Genomic DNA, 19438 nt, shown 5'->3' with positions numbered 1-19438 from the left:
GACTGTCGTCCTTATAAAAGAGAAGAGGCACAGAGACCCACAGAATCTGGGAGGGAAGACCATGGGAGGACAGAGGCAGGCTGGAGGGAGGCAGCCACAAGCCAAGGAAAGCTGGGGACCAACAGAAGCCAGAGGAGGCATGGGGGAACTCTGCCCTGGAGAGCATGGCCCTGAACTCACACTCTGGGCCTTCAGCCCCATGGGACAGACGTCCTGCTGTTGTAAGCCACACAGTGGGTCCTCGGAGCATGAGTGGGGACATGGCACGCCTCTGACAACCAGCCTGATTAGCTCCTGCTCCCTGGATGTCTCCAGTTGCCCGAGTCTGGGCTGTCCCTCCTTCCCCTCGACTCTGTGGCTCTTCCACAGCCTTCCAGTCATTTCTATTTGGTCTGAAGTTAGCCAGCACTGGATTCTGTTGCCTGTAGCCAAGGCTCCTTGGGCAGCCATCCTACCTCCCTCTTCACTGGTGCCCAGCACCCCCTATTATGCTTTGTCAGGAGGAGGCTCAAAGCCTGTCCCTAGGGTCCCAGCACGGATGGGGCAGGGCCTGTACTCACGTGCCGTCGACTTTCTCCACGCCGTGGAAGAAGCTGATGCAGTCTGACGTGTTGCGCAGATTGATGCACTTCTCGTCAATAAACTGGGCCGAGTTTTTGTCCTCCAGGTCCCGCTCCAGCGCGTGCTGAGCATCCCGGTTGTCCCTGCAGGGGCGGGTGGGGAGGGTTTGTCTCCCAGGCTGCACTCACCCAGAGTCCCTCACTCAAGGTCACAGGGTAAGGCGGTGAGAGTCAGAGTGGACAGCCGAGACGCTGGACCCCCAAGAAAATGTCCTCCTTACTCCTCGATGGTTCCCCTGTATCCCCCTGTCCCCAGGCCAGGGCTTCTCCACTTGTCTCCCTGTCCCAAACGCGCCCACTGTCATCAAGTTGGTGCCCACTCAGAGGGACCCTCAAGGACAAATGGGAACCGCTCCTGTGGGTTTTCTGAGGCTGTGACTCTCTGCGGGAGTCGAAAGCCTCATCTTTCTCCCACGGGCTGTCTGGTGGTTTTGAACTGCTGATCTTGCAGTTAGCAGCCCAGCATGTGTGATCAACATGTCGATTCTGACTCATGGTGACTCTGTGTATGCAGAGCAGAACTGCTCGGCCGAGACCTTCGGGAAGCAGGCCTTCTTCCGGGGCACCCCAGGAGGGCTTCGAACCACCAACCTCTTGTGCCACCTAGCCACTGTCCCTCAGAAGAGGGCTCAGTCAACGTTCCCGCGGGACCCCAGGTGGGTAACGCTTGAGCACACAGCTTTTCTCCCACGGTGGGTTCAAACCGCGAGCCTGCGGCCATAAAATGACAGCAGTGATCTTGTCACTTGCAGTGCCACCTCTCCATGGGGCCACTTCTCCGTGGGGACCCCTGACCAACCCCGACCACGCAGAACCAAGCAAACAAACTCCCTGCTGTGGGGCACATGCCGATCCATCAGTCCTGTCGGCAGAGAAGAGCTGGCCTGTGGTTCCAAAACTGTCTCTCTTCCCAGACGCTGCAAGGCTCATGTCTCCCGCCAAGCAGCTGGTAGGTTCTAAGGGCCGACCTTGCCCTTGGCAGCTCAGCACATAACTACTGCACTACCGGGACTCTGTCCCAGACCACCGTAGCCATGTTTATCATTCTGTTTAATCATACTCGCTCACTCCGTCAGGTTTCTGAGACCATAAATCTGCATGGGAGCAGCCAGCCTCATTTCCCCCCTGGGAGCAGCAGGTGGGTTTGAACCTGATGCTCAGTCCGCTGTGCCAGTGCTCCTCAGCCCCACCTGTGAATAACGCTGCAAACTCAACTTCCCAAACTCCAATCGTCTTCCAAGACTACCATGTCTTGCCATGAATCAGTGATCAGGAGCAGAAATGCAAGAAAAGTAGAATAAACCAAATATTCTTGCCTGCCCGGAGGTCCCTTTATTAGGACCTTCCTTTTTAAATAAAAAATGTTTAAGATGTGTGGGGAAAAATTTAAAGAGAAAATCTGACACAGGCATCGCTCTGGTTGCTAGTTGCTGTCCTATCAGCTTTGACCCACGGGAACCACATGTAGGGCGGGCGGAATAAAATGATGCTAGCCCATCTTCAGGATGGTTGGCACTGTCCAGCTGCCAGGTTGTACCTCCCTCCTGAGGCTCACCTTCTACTTGTACATGAGAAAATATGTTTGTTGTGAGCCACAGGGTTTCTGGGGACTGTTCTCTGGGCAGAGAGCTCCAGGCCTTTCTTCCTAGTCCCTGTCTAGAAGCTCTGCAGAAGCTGGACTCTGTCCACTCTGGGAGACCCTGCCGAGTGGCTTCACAAAGTTTGTGGGGCACAAGAAGAGGGGACGGCAGAAAGAAAGCAATTTTTGGGGAAATGGAATGGCAAGACAACAGACTTTTCCAGGGCCTTCTTAAAGCCCCCTCATAAGTGCAGGCTACTTACTGGTGGGCATTGCTTCCAGCATTGCGGAAACTCACAAGCCCCGACGAGGACCAGTAACAGGAGATGAGCAGTGGGGATGAAGGGGAGGTGAGCATGTGGGATTGCTGGAGTGAGGACAGATAGATGAGGCCCAGCCCTGTCCTACCACGCCTGTCGGCCAGAGCCACCTTGATCCGCAGGTGCATGTCACACCGTTTCATGGCTGCCCTCGATGCTGACTGGATGCTGGGTATACCTCCCTTCCCCATCCCCGCCACCCATTCATCATTCCTCAGACAAGTGGGGAGACTCCTGGGCTGGGGGCGAGGCCTGCTGTTTCTGGACTCAGTGTTGAGTTACCCAATAAGCAAGGTAGGCACGCACTGACCTGTGCTTACTTACTGCTCTGTAGTGAGCGACTGGGCACCTCTCCACCACTCCCCAGAGTCTGCTTCCAGGTCTGGCTGGTGTCTGCCTCTCTCCCAACCCCACAGCTCCTTCTGACAGAATCCAAGTTACAGCCCCTGCCTGAGACGGAGCTCCCAGCAAGCATAGTACGCATGGGCGGACTTGTGCTTACTGAGTAATCTGTAGGACACCCTTTTCCCTGTGGACACCTGTGTGAAATTGGTCACTACATATTAGGGAAGTGGCCAAGTCAGCCCATGCTTCTCCGCCTACTGGGGGCACAGCGAGGCAAACCAAGGTGCTCCCAGCACTGCCTGCAAGCTGCCTCACCCTTAGTGTCCCACCCAGACGGCCTGCGTCTGTCTGTGTCGGTGTCTCAGCTGCTAAGAAAACATGAAGGGGAGAATCCTGTAGAGTAGCGTGCCCTGAAAGGGTTAAGGGTGAGTGTCCAGCTTGGGGCCAAGAGGAGGTCAGCTGGGGGTGACAAGGCTTAGTTAAGGCCTTAGTTAAGGCCTGTGAATCACAAGCCTTCCTTTAATCATGAGAGGGGCCTCCCAGCCTGTCAAGATACCAGTTACATAATCGCCCAAGAACAAAAGTTCATGCCTTTTGAAGACTGCTGGCTCCAGGCATCTGCCAGCTCCCCTCTGGAGAGGCCTGGCCCCTCACCTTGTTGCCACCATCTTCGGCACTTCTCAAGGTTTGAGTCCCCAGCTCTAAGCTCAGTGCAGCCCATTTCCTTTTGCTGGGGCCCTCAAGGCAACCAGGCGGGCCGGGGATGCCCTGGCTCAAGCCCTGGTGCGCACCTGAGCAACATCACACTGGCAGCTTGACACCAGCCCAGTTGGGGCCACCACTCTCCTTCGGACGTACTGCCACGGCTCATGCTGCTGCGACGCTGGAAGCTACGACACCGTGTTTCAGAAATAGCGATGGTGAACAGGCTGCAGTGGAACTTTTCAAGTGAGAAAGGCTCAGAAGAAAGAACTGGCAACCCAATTCTGAAAATCAGTCCGTGCAGAGCGTGTGCTGATAGAATCTAGAGGGTGAGCCCCCTAGGCTGGAGGGTCCTCTGAAGGCACCCTGCACTGCAGTGTGATCATGAAGCTGCCTCAGTCAGGGCTGGGCAACGTGCTGCTCTGTGATTCGTGAGACTACCAAGTGAGCCAGAGACGTCTCCGCCACACCTAATCACAACAGGCAGCTGTGACAAACCTGAGCTCTCTTCTTGTCCTGGTTGCTTGGGACATTGATCTAGAGACAAAGGAGACTGTCTGACTCGCCCCAAACCTGGGAGCCCCTCAAGAAAGCCCAAGGGTCGGGAGGAAGGGAACGCTTACCGCAGCTGGAGGTCAATTCTCTGAGCCAGCTTTCTCATCTGCTCCTGGCAACACTTGAGCAGATCTACCTCCTGCAATGATACATGTTGGAAAGAAGTTGGGCATCTTAGAAACTCTCTGCGTCTGTCCGATTCCCAGGCCAGGACCACACCCGTCTCAGCCCACGTGGCCCTGGAGCCGCCGACTCCGGACTGTGCTGGGGGTTATGCCACATTCCTTGCCCTGATTCTTTTATTTTTAATTGTTGTTGTTTTAAAATATAACATCGGATTATGTTTGGGGCATGGAGGTTTACACTGCAATCTGGGCTCCCCTTCGAACATGGCTACACAAGCTGCAGTGCTACGTACACTGTCCCCAAGGTGTGAACATCCCCTTTATTTCCATCTGGTTGTTCTGTTTCCATTCTTCTAGTTTCCCTGCCCATCTTTGCATTAATTCTTGGCCACTTGATCCCAGAGAGGAGACGCTTTAAAAGGAGCACAGTAGTTAGGGAAGATATTCATTCTTTTCTGAGCGTTATTTCGCTACCAGATGACCTCGGGGGCTAGTTGCAGTTCAGGGTGAGCCATCTTGGGGAATCTTTCTATCTCAATCAGCCCTGTAGGGATGATTTTTGTTTTTAGTAAGTTGAGGGTCTGTTCCACATTTTCCTATATTCACTTGGGGTGCCCTGATTAGAACAGTGGCACTGGGCGTTGGGCACCATCGAGTCCTTCTGATCTCAGAGTAAATGAGGCGGTGGGTCTTGTAGACCACTATTTCCCAAAGTAGGCAATACCGCCCTCTGGGAGGAACTGGAATGATTGGAGGAGTCGGGGGAGGGGCAGTGCTACAAAGCAGATATCCTGGATTTATGGCTAAAAAACCAAAGTTTTCCATTGTCAGGGGCATGCTAAGTAGTTGTTTTCTGCAAAGGGGGGAGTAGGATGAGTAGGTGTGGGAACCTATGGTGTTGACTAGCTGTCCTTTAGACTAGCTCCTTCCTCCTTTCTCTGCTGCTCCAGTGAATGAATGGAGACCAGGAGTTCGTTGTACCTTAGATGGCTGTGGGTCTGTCTTTTGCTTTCATTGACTTCCAGACTCTTAAGAAACTGAACATCTACCAAGTTCCATGGGCTCACTTACAGATTTTATTCTTAAATCGAGCAACCCATGTGAATCAACTCAATACATAATGCACACAACTCAACAAGCATCCACTGCTGTGACTGACACAAAGCACTCCTATGGCAGTGCCCATTTTGCAGATGGAAATGCTAAGAATCAAATGCTCCAGTGTCTCTCTGCCCCTCTGGTCTTGCTCACCAAGCTCTGGCTCTCATGGTTGACACAGTGGCTTCTGCTCAGAAAGCTGCCCGGCCTCTTCCCGAGGGAGTAGGCCAACCAGTGAGACAGCTTACCCGGATGAGGTTCTTCTCCACGCTGTCATGGACCAAATCAATCCCAATCCTTTTTTCTCGGAGGTACAGACACTCCAGAGCCACCTGTAGGAACAGCGGGACAGAGGGTGTTCAGGTAGACCCTGAGTGGAGGCCACATCTCATCACTTTTGCGCACTGCGCTCATTTCCCTAAGAACCCGAGGGGCATCTGCTGGCCCCTTCACTGTGTTTTGAGTGGGCTTCTGCTTCTTGCAGGGGTCAAGAAAAGGCTATGACATGGACATGAAAAATGATAAGAACCACACGATAATATTGATAAATGCAGAAAAAACATTGGACAACATCCAACACTTATTCCTGTTTAAAGCACTCAATAAGATAGGAATGGAAGGAAAATTCCACAATCAAATACAAGAAATATATGAAAAACCAATAGCCAACATGGTAGTCAATGGAGAAAACATGGAAACAATCTCACTGAAAAGGAGGACCAGGCAAGGATGTTCCTTGTCCCCACTTTTATTTAACATCATACTGGAGGTCCTAGCTAATAACATAAGGTGAAGGAAAGACATCAAAGGTAATCATATGGGGAAAAAAGAGGTGAAACTTTCGTTATTTACAGACAATATGATTTTATATATGGAAAATCTCAAAAGCTCCACAAGGGGAGTACTGGAAACAATAGAGAAACATGGCAGAGTGAAAGGACACAGCATCAACAAAGAGGACTCTATAGGACTGCTTTAAGCATCAGACAAGACCATGGAAGAAGGGACCAAAAAGATAGCACCCTTCACAATAGCCAAGCACAAACTGAAATAGCTAGGGATATACCTGACTAAAACCATAAAAGATTTGTATGAGGAAAACTACAGAACACTATTACAAGAAACCAAGAGTGACCTCCATAAATGGAAGACTATCCCAAGCTCATGGATCAGAAGACTTAATATAGTAAAGATGTCAGTCCTGTCCAAAGCACTATATAAGCTTAATGCTATCCTGAAACAAACACCAGCATCTCTTTCTTCAAAGAATTAGAAAACTGACTACTAACTTCATATGGAGAGGGAAGAAGCCCAGAATTAGCAGAGAATTCCTCAAGAAGAAGGACACCGTGGGAGGGCTTGCTTTACCTGACTTAACCCACAGTGGTCAAAACAGTGTGATACTGGTATAGAAAAGAACTGAAACACCAGAAATTAAATCATTAGCATATAGACAACTGGTCTTTGATAGGGCCCCCAAAATATCAAATGGGATGTGGATGCCCTCTTCAACAAGTGGTGCTGGAAAAATGGATATCTACCTGCAGAAAAAAATGAAGCAACACCCTTGCCTCACTCCATGCACAAAAATAAACTCAAGGTTTAATAGACTCACAGACCTTGAGGTAAAACCCCAAACTATTAGGGCCATCAACAAGAGAATCGGGACAAATCTAAGAACTTTGGCTTAGGGAATACACAGGCTACCAGAAATAGCGAAGGACATAAACACAGAGGAAGCAAAAATTGACAATTGGGGTATACTGAGGACAAAACACCTGTGTATATCAAAAGACTTTGCCAAGACAGTAAGAGCTCACAGAGCAGGGAAACATCTTTAGCAATGACACATCAAACAAAGGTCTTATTACTAAAATCTACAATATTCTGCTAGCTTCCAATAAGGCAAAAAATAGCCCATTTAGGTGGGCAAAAGACCTGAACAGAAGGTACAAGGGCAGAAAGCTGAATGACCAATAAACATTTGAGAAAATGTTCTCCATCATTAGCCATAAGGAAAATGCAAATTAAAGCAACTAGGAGAGACCACCAAACACCCTCAAAGGTAGCCCAATTCAAAAAACCAGAAAGCAACGAGTGTTGGAGGGGGTGTAGGGAGACAGGACTCTCATTCACTGCTGGGGGACCTGTAGGTATGTGCAACCATTATGGAAATAGATTTGGCGAGATCTAAAATAAATGGAAATCGAGCTACCATATGACCCAGCAATCTCCCTACCCAGAAGAGGTGAGAAACAGACCATGGTCAGACATCTGCACTCCAATGTTCATCAATGTTGTGCAAGTCACAATCTCAAAGAGTTGGAAACAACCGAAATTTCCATCAATGGACGAATGGATTAAAGAACTCTGGTACATACTTTTTTTTTTTTTTTTGACATTTTCGAATGCTCGGTTTATTCACTGCAAGCACACATCAAACAGTCTAACAATTTTGAAATGTACTTAAGTTGTAAGGGTAACACACAATTAATTCAGCGTCATAGCCCGTTAAGCATTGCCTTCTTCATGGGCGTCCTCACCCAGGTAGAGTTGGAGAGAGCAGGAGTCGATGTCTCCGTGGGTCCTAACTGAATTCTCAGTCTCTCTACCCGGGTTTATACAGGCAGTCCAGCTGGACGTTTGACGTCAGTCTGGTCTTCTCAGGGGCCCCCAGACTTTCTGGGGTGGCTCCTAGTCCACTTGTTGACTTCTTTGCTGTGACTCAGCATTTCTGCGGGGCCTTGTAAGACTTTCCTTTTCTTGCAAGATGGAGTTGCAAGTGTTCAGCATTCATCACCCTGCAAGGCAGTTCTTTATTGCTCTCATCACGAGACAGGTATAAATTGCTGTTGATCTATGTTCTTTCACACAGATGTTAATTAACCCAGCAAGTAACAATATCCTAAGAAAGAGGGGAGCACTCCCCCAGAGCAACAGCTAGAGCTGCAGGCTGAAGAGAATGCTACTTGGTGGGAATGGTCTAGTTCCTATGTCCATATGATAAGCCCATGTTTCACTAAATGAAAACCTTTACCCCACATGGTTTCCACATAAGGTCCTTTTCATGGTGGTGGTATGTTATCTTGGTTTCACTTCTTGGAAGGCCATTTGGAGTGATGTCGTGAAGGCTGAGCGATATTTAGTTCATATTCTGAGTTTATATGCTCTATACAGGTAGGCAAAAATTTTCTACCAGGAGTACCGTATTCATTTCCAAACGAAGCAAATGCCTTCCCATGGCAGTGGGTGCTGTTTAATCCCCAAACTGAAGCTCAGGCAGCGGGGAGGCAAATGCAGGGCAGGGCCCAGGATCCGAAGTTCAGAATGTCCAAAAGTCACAACAGGTTTTCCTGCTGCGACCAAAACTCAAGTCAGGGAGTAGAAGTATGGTTTTTCCTGTGCTGTATGGTACATACTTATAATGGAATACCACACATCCCTAAAAAGCAGTGATGAACGCATGAAGCACATCGCCACCTGGGAAGAGTTGGAGGACATTATATTAAGCGAAGTAAGCCAAGCACAAAAGGACAAGTACAGCATGAGTCCACTGAGCTATGCGTAAAAGCACAAGGGCACAGGGGAAAGCCACCACACGCACAAATTCCTGGAGCAAGGTCCAGGCGCTCTGATGGGGGCAGACCCAACCCAGGGATGCATATGACAGCCACCTAAAAAGGAGAGGAAAAGGGAACAAAGAGAGCGTGGGTAGGGGGTACAGAGCACTAACCCACCCACGGGGAAGGTATTGTTTATGCCTCCACAGGAAAAGGAGAGAGAGACCAGACCTCAGCCTAGTGTGCCGATCCTTGAAGGAAGTATCAGGCCTGCAGGAAGCATCAGGCTAACAAAGAAGCATGCAGGTCTGGCTCCAATCCCAGCTTCGTCGACCCCCTCTCCAGAAGAATGGACTACAGAGGACAGCACTGCAGACACAGCCTGGGGAGAGGGCCAGTCTGCCCAGACCACACAAGAGCAAACTAAGAGGGAAAGAGAGAGAGAGAGAGAACTGACCTCATCCTGGCCCACCAAGCCCCAAGGACGACACTCCTGCTTGGAGCAGCCAATGCACAGAGAGGATGGAAGGACTGGCCCCACCACAAGACACGATGTCCCCTCACTGACCCATCGCACTTCCAGGGACAGTACTGGAGTCACTGTGCGGGAATTGTCCCTTCATGGAATCACGAAGGGAGCACATCAGAACAACAAGTGCAGCAAAGCAAAGAAGTCCCCGAGGAATCCCCAAAATAGATTTTGGGCTCAGGGTCAGATCTGGACACCTCATCCGATTTGGTTGGAAAACATTCATAAGGGTCAGCAGACAGACCTGGAACTAGCTGTAGACCTTTTCTTCTGCCTCCCCCGCCCCCCACCCCACCCCACCATTTTGATCTATATAAGATAGGCAGGATAAACAATCCCAAGGCGAAAACAATGGGACCAACAGTTCTGGGGGGACATGGGAGATGAGGAGATGGAGAAAAGGAAGTGGGGAGCCAACAAACCCAGAGACAAGGGAACAAGAAGTGATCTAAAATTGATGGCAAGGGGTGCGTAGAATGCCTGGCAGGGTTGGAGCAAGTGCAACTTAGCCGAGAGAAATTACTGAGAGGTGCATGAAGGTCAGACATGATAGTGGGACAGGAGGAAAGTCTAAGGAAATAGAGGAAAGAACTAGGAGGCAAAAGACATTTATAGAGGTATAAACATTGGCATGTACATATGTAAACATATTTATATATCATGATAGGTATATAGATCTATGCACATGTATTTATATGTTAAGTATTAAGGGAGCAGATGGACAATGGGCCTTGTGTTAACCTGGGTTGACTAGAGAAATAAATTCATAGACACTCTTATGTGTATAGGAGAGCTTTATATCAAAGAGTAATTGTATATTAAGAAAAATCCCAGCCCAGTCCAGATCAAGTCCTTAAGTCCAATATTAGCCCACAGGTATGTAACCCAGTCTATGAATCCCACTTCAGACTCACACAACACATGCAATGATGCCAAATGCAGGAAGATCACAGGCCAGTGGGTGGAAAGTCTTATGGATCCAGTGGTAGTAGAAGCATCTCAGCACTGGCATGGGTCTCCATGTGGCTCCTCCAGATCCAGGGCTCTGGCTCCATCTGGCTTGTCAACTAGAATGTCTCCCAGGCAGAGTGTGTGTCCTGCCTCCAGGGAAAAGGACAGGAGTTCCCAGGATCCTCAGGAGAAGGCCATACCCACACCAAGGCCTCATTGCTATGACCTGACTCACAGGCTAGACTCCACCCAAACCCTACCTAACACAGGTCTCTACTCAAGTACTCCCTCAACTCAAAAACACTTTGTGTTCTAATAACCTGGCATTCTGAGATGCTCACCTTCCCAACACAATTGCTGAAGACAAAATGGGTGCATAGGCAAATGTAAAGAGAGCAGATGGTGCCCAGCTATTAGAAGATACAGCATTTGGGCTCTTAAATGCTTGAAGTTAAACAAGCAGCCATCTAACAGGGAAGCAATAAAACCCACATGGAAGAAACACACCAGACTCTATGATCACTAAGTGTCAACAGGATCAGGTATCAGGCATCAGAAGACCCAAAACAAACAATCATATTGATGGGAACAAGGGGGGCCGGAGTGGAGACCAAAAGCCCACCTGTAGACAACTGGACATCCCCTAACTGAAGGGTCACAAGGAAGAGAGGAGCCTGCCAGGGTGCAGTATAGCATTGATGAAACATACAACATTCCTCTAGTTCTGTATTGCTCCCCCTGCCCTCCACTTTCATGACCCCAGTTGTACGTTATGAATCTGCCTAGACCAGAGCATGTACATGGGTACAGATAAGAGCTCTTGAGCCACGGAACCCAGGACAGGTAAACTCCTCAGGAACAATAATAGGAGAGTAGTGATACCATGAGGGGAAGGGGAAGGTGGGGGAGAAAGGGGAAACTGATCGCAATGATCGATGTAAAACCTCCCTCCCCACAGGGTGACAAACGACAAACACGTGGGTAAAGCAAGACAGAGGATGGTGTAAATATGAAAATAAATATAATTTCTAAATAATCAAGGGTTCACGAGGGTGGAAGGGTGGGGGAGGGAGGGGGGAAAGAGGAGCTGACACCAAGAGCTCAAGTAGAAAGAAAATGTTTTGGAAATGTAGATGGCAACACATGTACAAATGTGTTTGAGACAATTGATATATGGATTGTTATAAGAGCTGTAAGAGCCCCCAATAAAATGATTTATTCAAAAAAGAAGCAATAAGGAACTATGTTAAAAAGAGAAAGGAAATAAAGGTGTGTTAGTCTGGGTACTTTAGAGAAACAAATCCACAGAAACTCATATGTATAAGAGAGAGTTTTATATAAAGGGTAAGTGCACATGAAGAAAACATCCCAACCCAGTGCTGCCCAAGCCCACCAGCCCAACATTAGCCCATAGCTCTGACACCAATCCACAAAGTCCTCCTCCATCTCACAAAACACACCCACTGATGGCGACTTCAGGAGGAGAGCCAAGTTAGTGAATGTGTAAGCATCTCAGCACTTGCAGGGGTCACCAAGCCATTTATCCCTCTGCCCTTCAATTAACCCCGCATGTGTTTATCGGTCTGGTTGGCACAATAAACTAACTACCTCAATCCACCCTTTGCCAACTTGGCACGTGTACATAATTCTTTAGCTTCACAATTGCAATTAAATAACACCTATACCTTAATCCTATAACCCTGTGAATATGTTCCCCCACCTATGAAAGTTTGTAAGCCAACCACTTCATGCCTTTATTCCCCTAATTTTGGGTATCCAATTTCTATACTGCCCACTTACATCAACCCAGTGCTCTGAGGAGACAATCATTTTCTGACATGAAGAATCTCATTCCAGTTGGAACCTTGTGAAGTCTGCATCCATAAGCAAAGTCAAATCCGAACAGACCATCCATGAAGTCAGCAAAAATATGCACCAGTTCACAGGCTCAAAAATCTCCATCTGGTCGTGTTCTGAATGTGGGCTGCCTCACTCTGCCTCCACAGGGTGCCCACCTTGCCTTTAGACCATGGGCTCTCAGCAAGCCTAGCCCCCTTGTGCTAGGTCATGAACCTTAGGCCAGTCAACCCACTCTCGTCTTCTCTTTGTCCTGTAAACCGAGTCCACAGGTGTCAGTGGCCAAACTCATCCCGTCTCTTTATTGCTGCCTTTCTCCCACTTTCACTCAACTAGTAGAGCCAGGTGGTCCCCTAGCAAGCATTTCAGCCTGCTCTCAGGTTCCGTTTAACATTCAGTCCTAGAGGGGAGTTTTCTTCATGGTTTCAGATTTTTTCCAGCTTCTGACAAAGACTACTGGTTCCTGAGTACTCCAAAGCACTGGGTGGGGCATATCTTTTCAAAACTTTCTTTACAGTCATGGTCTAAACCATCTAAAGATCAAATTTTAATGGCTGAGGCAACTGGGCTTACAAACTTTCTTTTTTCATACTTCCCATAATTTTCCCAGGAACAACCGAGTAAAGGGTGGCTTTATCTGACCTCTGGCGAGACAAGGAAGAAGAACTACCATGAGGGAGAGAGAGGTCAAACAAACATCTACTCTCCATCTTATGATTTGTTTCTCTAGTACCCCACTCCCAAGCTACCATAATGTGTTAGAGAAATAAATCCACAGAAAACTCATGTATAAGAGAGAGTTTTATATAAAGCTTAAGTGCACATCAAGAAAACATCCCAACCCAGTGCTGCCCAAGCCCATAAGTCCAACATTAGCCCATATGACCGACACCACAAAGTCCTCCTCCATCTCACAAAACACACACAATGATGCCGACTGCAGGAGGAAAGCCGAAACAGTGAGTGTGTAAGCATCTCAGCACTGGCAGGGGTCTCCACATGGCTGCTCCAGCACCCAGGGCTGCATCTGGGTAGGTCCATGTGGCTTCTCCTCAGGGATGTCTTGCAGGAAGTGAGCCTTGCAAGCTGAAGCAGGGAAATGGCTAAGGAAGCTGTACCCTGTTCCAACCATCAGAAAGCAAGAGACCCGAGAACTAGAAAGGCGAGGCTCACGGAGTCATTTATCCCTCCGCCCTTCAATTAACCCCACATGTGTTTACCGGCCAGGTTGGCCCAATAAACTAACTACCTCACAAGGACTATGGGCTGCCATGACCAATGCAGATGGGGAATCTGGGCTCAGGAAAAGAAGGCAGGGAGAGCAGCATCTCAGAAACCAACTGCTTCCAGGTCTCTGGGTGCCTCTACACCAGCGCGTCTCAACCTGTGGGTCACAACCCCTTTGGAGGGCAAACGACCCTTTCACAGAGGTCACCTAAGACCTTGGGAAAATATATTTCTGATGGTCTTAGGATCCGAGACACTGATAATCTATCCATCTCCAGGCGGGTCCGCCCACATGCAGAGATACACCCACATATGAGTACCCGGCACGAAGACTGTTACTCATGCTTCCAGACAAAATTTCATTTATTTGTCACTAGAAATAAATGTCTCACAATATATAATTACATGTTGTTTTTGTGATTAATCACTAAGCTTTAATTATGTCCAACTTGTAACAATGAAAATACATCCTGCATATTAGATATTTACATGATGATTCATAACAGTAGCAAAATTACAGTTATGAAGTAGCAAAGAAAATAATGTTATGTTTGGGGGTCACCCCAACATGAGGAACTGTATTAAGGGATCGAGGCATTAGGAAGGCTGAGAACCACTGCTGTAGATCAAGGAGTGATGTTTGATATTTTCCCATAATCTCCATCGACTGCCCCCCAAGACTTTCCAAATGACAATAATACATAAATATCCACTATTTTTCCAGCAGTCAAGAGATCAAAAGACATGCTGCCTTGGATAAATCTGCTGCACAAGACCTCTTTATAGAGGGTGGAAGAGCAAGGATGTTACTTTGAGAACTGGGGTGCACCTGACCCAAGCCATGGTGTTTTCAATGGCCTCCTGTGAATGTGAAAGTCGGACACTGAATAAGGGAGATTGAAGAAGATTTAATGCATTTGAATTATAGTGCTGGAGAAGATTGAAGTGACAAACCAGTGTGTCTTGGAAGAAGTAAAGCCGGAGTGCTCCATAGAGGCAAGGATGGCAAGGCTTTGTCTTACATTACTCCGGACATACTCTCAGGAGAGACCAATCCCTGAAGGACGTCCTGCTTGGTAAAGCAGAGGGGCAGTGACAAAAGAGGAAAACCCTTGAGGAGATGGACTGACACAGGGGCTGCAACAGTGGCTCAGGCGTAGGGACAACTGCGAGGCTGGTGCAGGACCGGGCACGGTTCCTTCTGCTGTGCATAGGGTCGCTATGGGTCGGAACCGACTCACTGACACCTACAAACAACATTATTCTCCTGTAGCTGCCGTTACCCCATCACCAGGTAGGAATGGATGAGAAATTTTAACTTCTGAAGAGATCACGGGGGTGAGACAGGGAGGGTAAAGCTGGTTGGAGACGGCGAAGGCAATAGACCCAATATTAGGATTACAGGAGGTGGCAGATGGGTCCCTTAATCCACATCCTCGCAGCTCAGTTCAGTCTAGCTCACGAAGAGAGTGCCCCTTAGTTGGCTGCAAGTGCCAACCAGACAGGACCCAGAATGGTTCCCATTGATACAGAGACTGGAACAGACAACCACCACCAGGTGGCAGCAAACAACAGGGAAGAATTTGGAATGGCTAGCAGATTTCTTAGAAGATTGGCTTTCCACTCCCACGAAGAGTTAGTCTTGGAAATCCACAGCAGCATCCCCACCCTGTCATATAGGGAAGCCAGGAGTCATCAGAGACTTGATGGCAGTGAGTTTGGCTCTCTGATTTAGAGGATGTCCTGCCCATACTCTGGTTTCTCCGTTCTGGGAGACTACGATGTTCCGGAACTTGACAGGATTGTAGAACACTGTGACCATGTTGAACACCATTGAATCGTTCCCAGCTAGCGGTTATTTGTATAGTGAAGATTCACCTGTGTTTCCAGAGCTGTCCAAATTCAGACAGCCCAAAGCAGAAGTTGAACTGCCCGTCATTGTTAACCAAGGCTTCCGCCATATTGCTCATAGCTGGTAAGGCTGGGCCTGGGCGTTAGGCAAGTATGGGGTCCACCCAATGACCTGCCCCTCCTCACCCATCATCCCCAACAGAGGTAACAGCTTCTGTCAGGACAGAGGAACGGCTTGGAGCCGTTGTTGGTATAGGAATGCATTGAAGGTAGCCCAGCAGATGTTGGCCAAGGGAAGTCCTGAGACCCAGCTGTTGACAATGGGTTCTTAGAGCTGGCATCCAAAGTGCGACAAAAGACAAATAGAGAAAACTGGCTTCGTCAACATGAAAAACGTATATTCCTATCCAAGGACCTGATCAAAAAAGCCAAGAGACAGCCTACAGAATGGGACACAATTTAGGACTCGTATGTTGAATAAGAGTGTCGTGTCAGAATATGTGTTGCGCTGGGATCCAAAAGGTCAGCTATTCAAAACCACCGGCTGCTGCAAAGCAGAAAGAGAGTGCTTTCTACTCCCATAAGCAGTTAACCATCTGGGAGATTCACGAGGTTTTTCTAACTTTCCTATAGGGTCACCGTGGGTTGGCATGGAGGCGATGGCAGTGAGTTTGGTTTGGGTTTGGTCAGAATATAGGAAGGAATCCTACAACCCAACAGCAAAAGCACAAGCCGTCTTATTTGGCAACAGACACAGGACTTGAAAAGATCCGCTCTGCTGCCTTAGAGTTGATCCTGGTTATAGCAACACTATAGGACAGAGTAGAACTGCCGCTGTGAACGTCAGAAGTGGTCATCTTCCCAGGAACAAAGGCCTCATCTTTCTCTTGCAGAGTGGCTGGTGGATTTGAACTGCTGACTTTGCAGTTAGCAGCCCGTTGAGCAGTCCCACGTGTAACCACTCATCCCACCAGGACTCCTTTCTGAATAGACGCCACTAAGAACGAGTGATTAGTCGTTGGGGAAACGCCCTTCAAACCACAGTGAGCTCACACTCCACACCCACTAGGAGGGCCGCCATCAAAACAAAACACACAACCCAGACAGAAACTAGCAAGGGTTGGTGAGGATATAGAGAATTTGAACTCTGGTCCTTTGTTGGGAGGGGTGTGAAATGGTGTCACCACTATGGAAAGCAGTTTGGTGGTTCCCCCAAAATGTTTAACATAAAGTTTCCATATCATCCAGCCATCCCTCCTAAGAATACATCTACCAGACTGGAAGGCGGACGCTCAAGCAGGCACTGTGCACAAGATTCATTGCAGCCCAGTTCAGAGCGGCCAGGGAGCAGATGAGAGCAGCTCACACGTCCATCAAAACGTAGGTGGATAAGCAACATGTCATACATATACACAACAGAATAATGTTCAACATAATAGACACGATGCCCTAAACATGCCATGTCGTGGATGAAAGTACTGTGCCCAGAAAAGAAGCCAGACACAAAAGGACAAATATTGTATGATCCCCTTATATTAGCTGTCCAACCTCCCACTGCTGCTGAGTCCTTTCAACTCATAGCTGCCCTGTGGGGCAGCGGAGACCTGCTCCCTGCGGGGCTCTGAGGCTGCTCAGATTCACAGGATCAGAAAGTCTTGTCCTTCTCCTTGTGGCAACCAGCTCCGCCACCGGGCTCCAATAAGTGCTACCGAGAAGTGGCAGATGCAGAGAGACCAACGTTTATCAATGGTCACCAGGCAGGAGCCCCGGTGGCACAGTGGAAGGTGTGGAATGGGCCACACAGTGGGCTGCTAACTGCAAGGTCAGCAGTTGGAAGTCACCTCAGGAGAAAGATGAGGCTTTCTGTTCCCGTAAAGATTTTCCACCTCAGAAACCCACCGGGGTAGTTCTGCCTTGTCCTACAAGGTTGCTATGAATCAGAATCGACTCAATGACGTGAGTGCGTGCGCGCGTGCGCAGGAAGGAAGATGAGGACTTGCTGAGCGGCACTGAGTTTCTCTTTGACAATGGATAGCGGTGATGGTAGGGAGCCCTGGTGGCATAGGAGGTTATACCGTGGGCTGCTAACTGCAAGGTCAGCAGTTCAAAACCACCAGCGTCTCTGAGAGAGAAAGACAGGGCTTTCTACTCCCCTAAGTAGTTCCGGTCCCTGGAACTCACAGAAGAAGTTCTGGGTCGCTGTGAATCGGCATCAACTTGATGGCAGTGAGTTCAGGCTCTGGGTTCTGGTCTTGTAAAGCTGTGAGCCCCAGGCCCCCAGGAGCAGTGCTGCACTGCCCGGCAGGGGCGCCGCTCTGTGTTGGAACCGACTTGAGAGTGATGTGTTTGATTTCGTTGAGTGGTGAGGCTGCAGGGCGTGGGGAACGGAGCTCAGTTTCAACAATTGCACAGGTGACCCGTTTGTCCTATGTATCAAAACCAAACCAGTGGTCATCGGGTCCACTCGGACTCCTAGCAGCCCTGTGAGACCCTGTGAACTCTTGTGGGTTTCCAAGACCAGAGCACCTGACTAGAGCACAAAGCCTCGTCTTTCTCTTGTGGAGTGGCTGGTGGTTTCGAACTGCTGACCTTGTGGTGAGCCACCCAATGCATAACTACTAAGTAATACAATGTTTTAAACAACTCAGCCAAGCAGAGCAAACCACCTGCGAGATGTCTGGGGCCTTGAGAGGCTCCCGGAGGAACCCCAGGGTGAAGCTGTCCCCCCTCCCCCACCACCCACCACCCCAACCATCACCGCTGGTCAGGCCCATGGCAGGAAACTCACTTGCAGGGGGCAGTTCAGCTCCTCCGCCGCGCACTCCAGCCGTCTCTTGACGGTCTCCAGACTATGGCTCTCGGTCAGGAGCCTCTCCAGCTCGTAGCCCAGCTCTGCCTTCCAGAAGCCTATGTCCGACAGTCTCTGGTTCAGGTTGCGGTAGGTGCCCTCCTGCATCTGGCGGGTCAGCTGTTCCTTGTCCTGCATCAGCCTCATGGAGTCGCCCGCCAGCCGGCCGGCCCACAGCCGGGAGGCCTCAGCCCCTCGCAGCTGCAGCTGGTTGGACTTGTCCCAGTCCTGGGGGCTGTAGCGGCAGAAGAGCGCCGAGTGGAGGGCCGGCAGGATGGTGGGCGGCCGCAGGGGGCTGCGGCGGGTGCTGCCCCCCTCCGGGCAGCTCTGCACAGTGGACACCTTGCAGAAGAGGCTGGGTCTCCACGCATTGAGGTAGCGGTACCCAGGCAGGCAGTAGGGCTGGTAGGTCTCCTGGATCACCGGGGTCTGCACCGCGGGTGGCAACGCGCTCAAGCCACAGGCTTTTTTGGCGCCGCAATAACTGGCGTTCTGAGAGGTCCCAAGGAACTCCATTGTCCTCCATGCGCCCCTGGGAGCCCAACACTGCCCAGGGGGGCACAGGTTTCACCAGCCCAGGGGAAGCGCCTTCTCCCAGGGACCTCTATGACTCAGCACTGCTGTCATAAAGCCTGGGGCCTGGGACTTCAGCGGGGGCCCTTGCTTTCTGGGGCCCAAGCCAGGTGGGGCCATAAAATCTGAAAGAGAAATACATGAGTGAGGATTTAACTCAGCAAACGGGCCTTTCTTGGTCTATCCAGAGGTAGGGGCGCAAGAGTTGGTCGTTTAGTTACTTTTCCAAAATAGTGCAAGCTGTCCTCCCAGAAGTAACTCTACCCTGAGACGTAGTCTGTCCCAAGAGAGTCCGCCCATCAGGCAGGCAACATTGGCCAAGGCGTGTTGTCTTCTGGCTCTGATGTCCCCAATACACCACCCAAGTGCTCCAGTCATTTTTTAAAAATTTTTTTAAAAACATTTTATTAGGGGCTCATACAACTCTTATTACAATCCATACATATACATACATCAATTGTATAAAGCACATCCGTACATTCTTTGCCCTAATCATTTTATTTCTTTTTCTTTTCTTTTTTTACATTTTATTAGGGGCTCATACAACTCTTATCACAATCCACACATATACATACATCAGTTGTATAAAGCACATCCGTACATTCTTTGCCCTAATCACTCTCAAAGCATTTGCTCTCCCCTTAAGCCCTCCGCATCAGGTCCTCTTTTTTTTCCCCCTCCATCCCCGCTCCCCCCTC

The 19438-nt window shown here is 49.3% G+C and overlaps 1 protein-coding gene across 1 annotated transcript in view; it reads right to left on the bottom strand.

The window, feature by feature from the left end:
* TEKT5 (tektin 5) overlaps positions 1-18683 on the bottom strand; it is a 54047-nt gene extending 35364 nt beyond the window's left edge. The window contains exons 1-4 of the mRNA XM_075528218.1: positions 18108-18683; positions 5593-5676; positions 4190-4260; positions 561-704 (exon numbers count right to left, since the gene is read on the bottom strand). Of these exons, the coding sequence (XP_075384333.1) occupies positions 561-704; positions 4190-4260; positions 5593-5676; positions 18108-18683 (875 nt within the window). The remainder of the gene's footprint in view (positions 1-560; positions 705-4189; positions 4261-5592; positions 5677-18107) is intronic.
* Positions 18684-19438: the final 755 nt, after the last annotated feature.

This window comes from Tenrec ecaudatus, chromosome 12 (genome assembly GCF_050624435.1).
Source record: "Tenrec ecaudatus isolate mTenEca1 chromosome 12, mTenEca1.hap1, whole genome shotgun sequence".
Lineage (NCBI taxonomy): Eukaryota > Metazoa > Chordata > Mammalia > Afrosoricida > Tenrecidae > Tenrec > Tenrec ecaudatus.
This window is presented reverse-complemented; position numbering and strand designations above follow the sequence as displayed.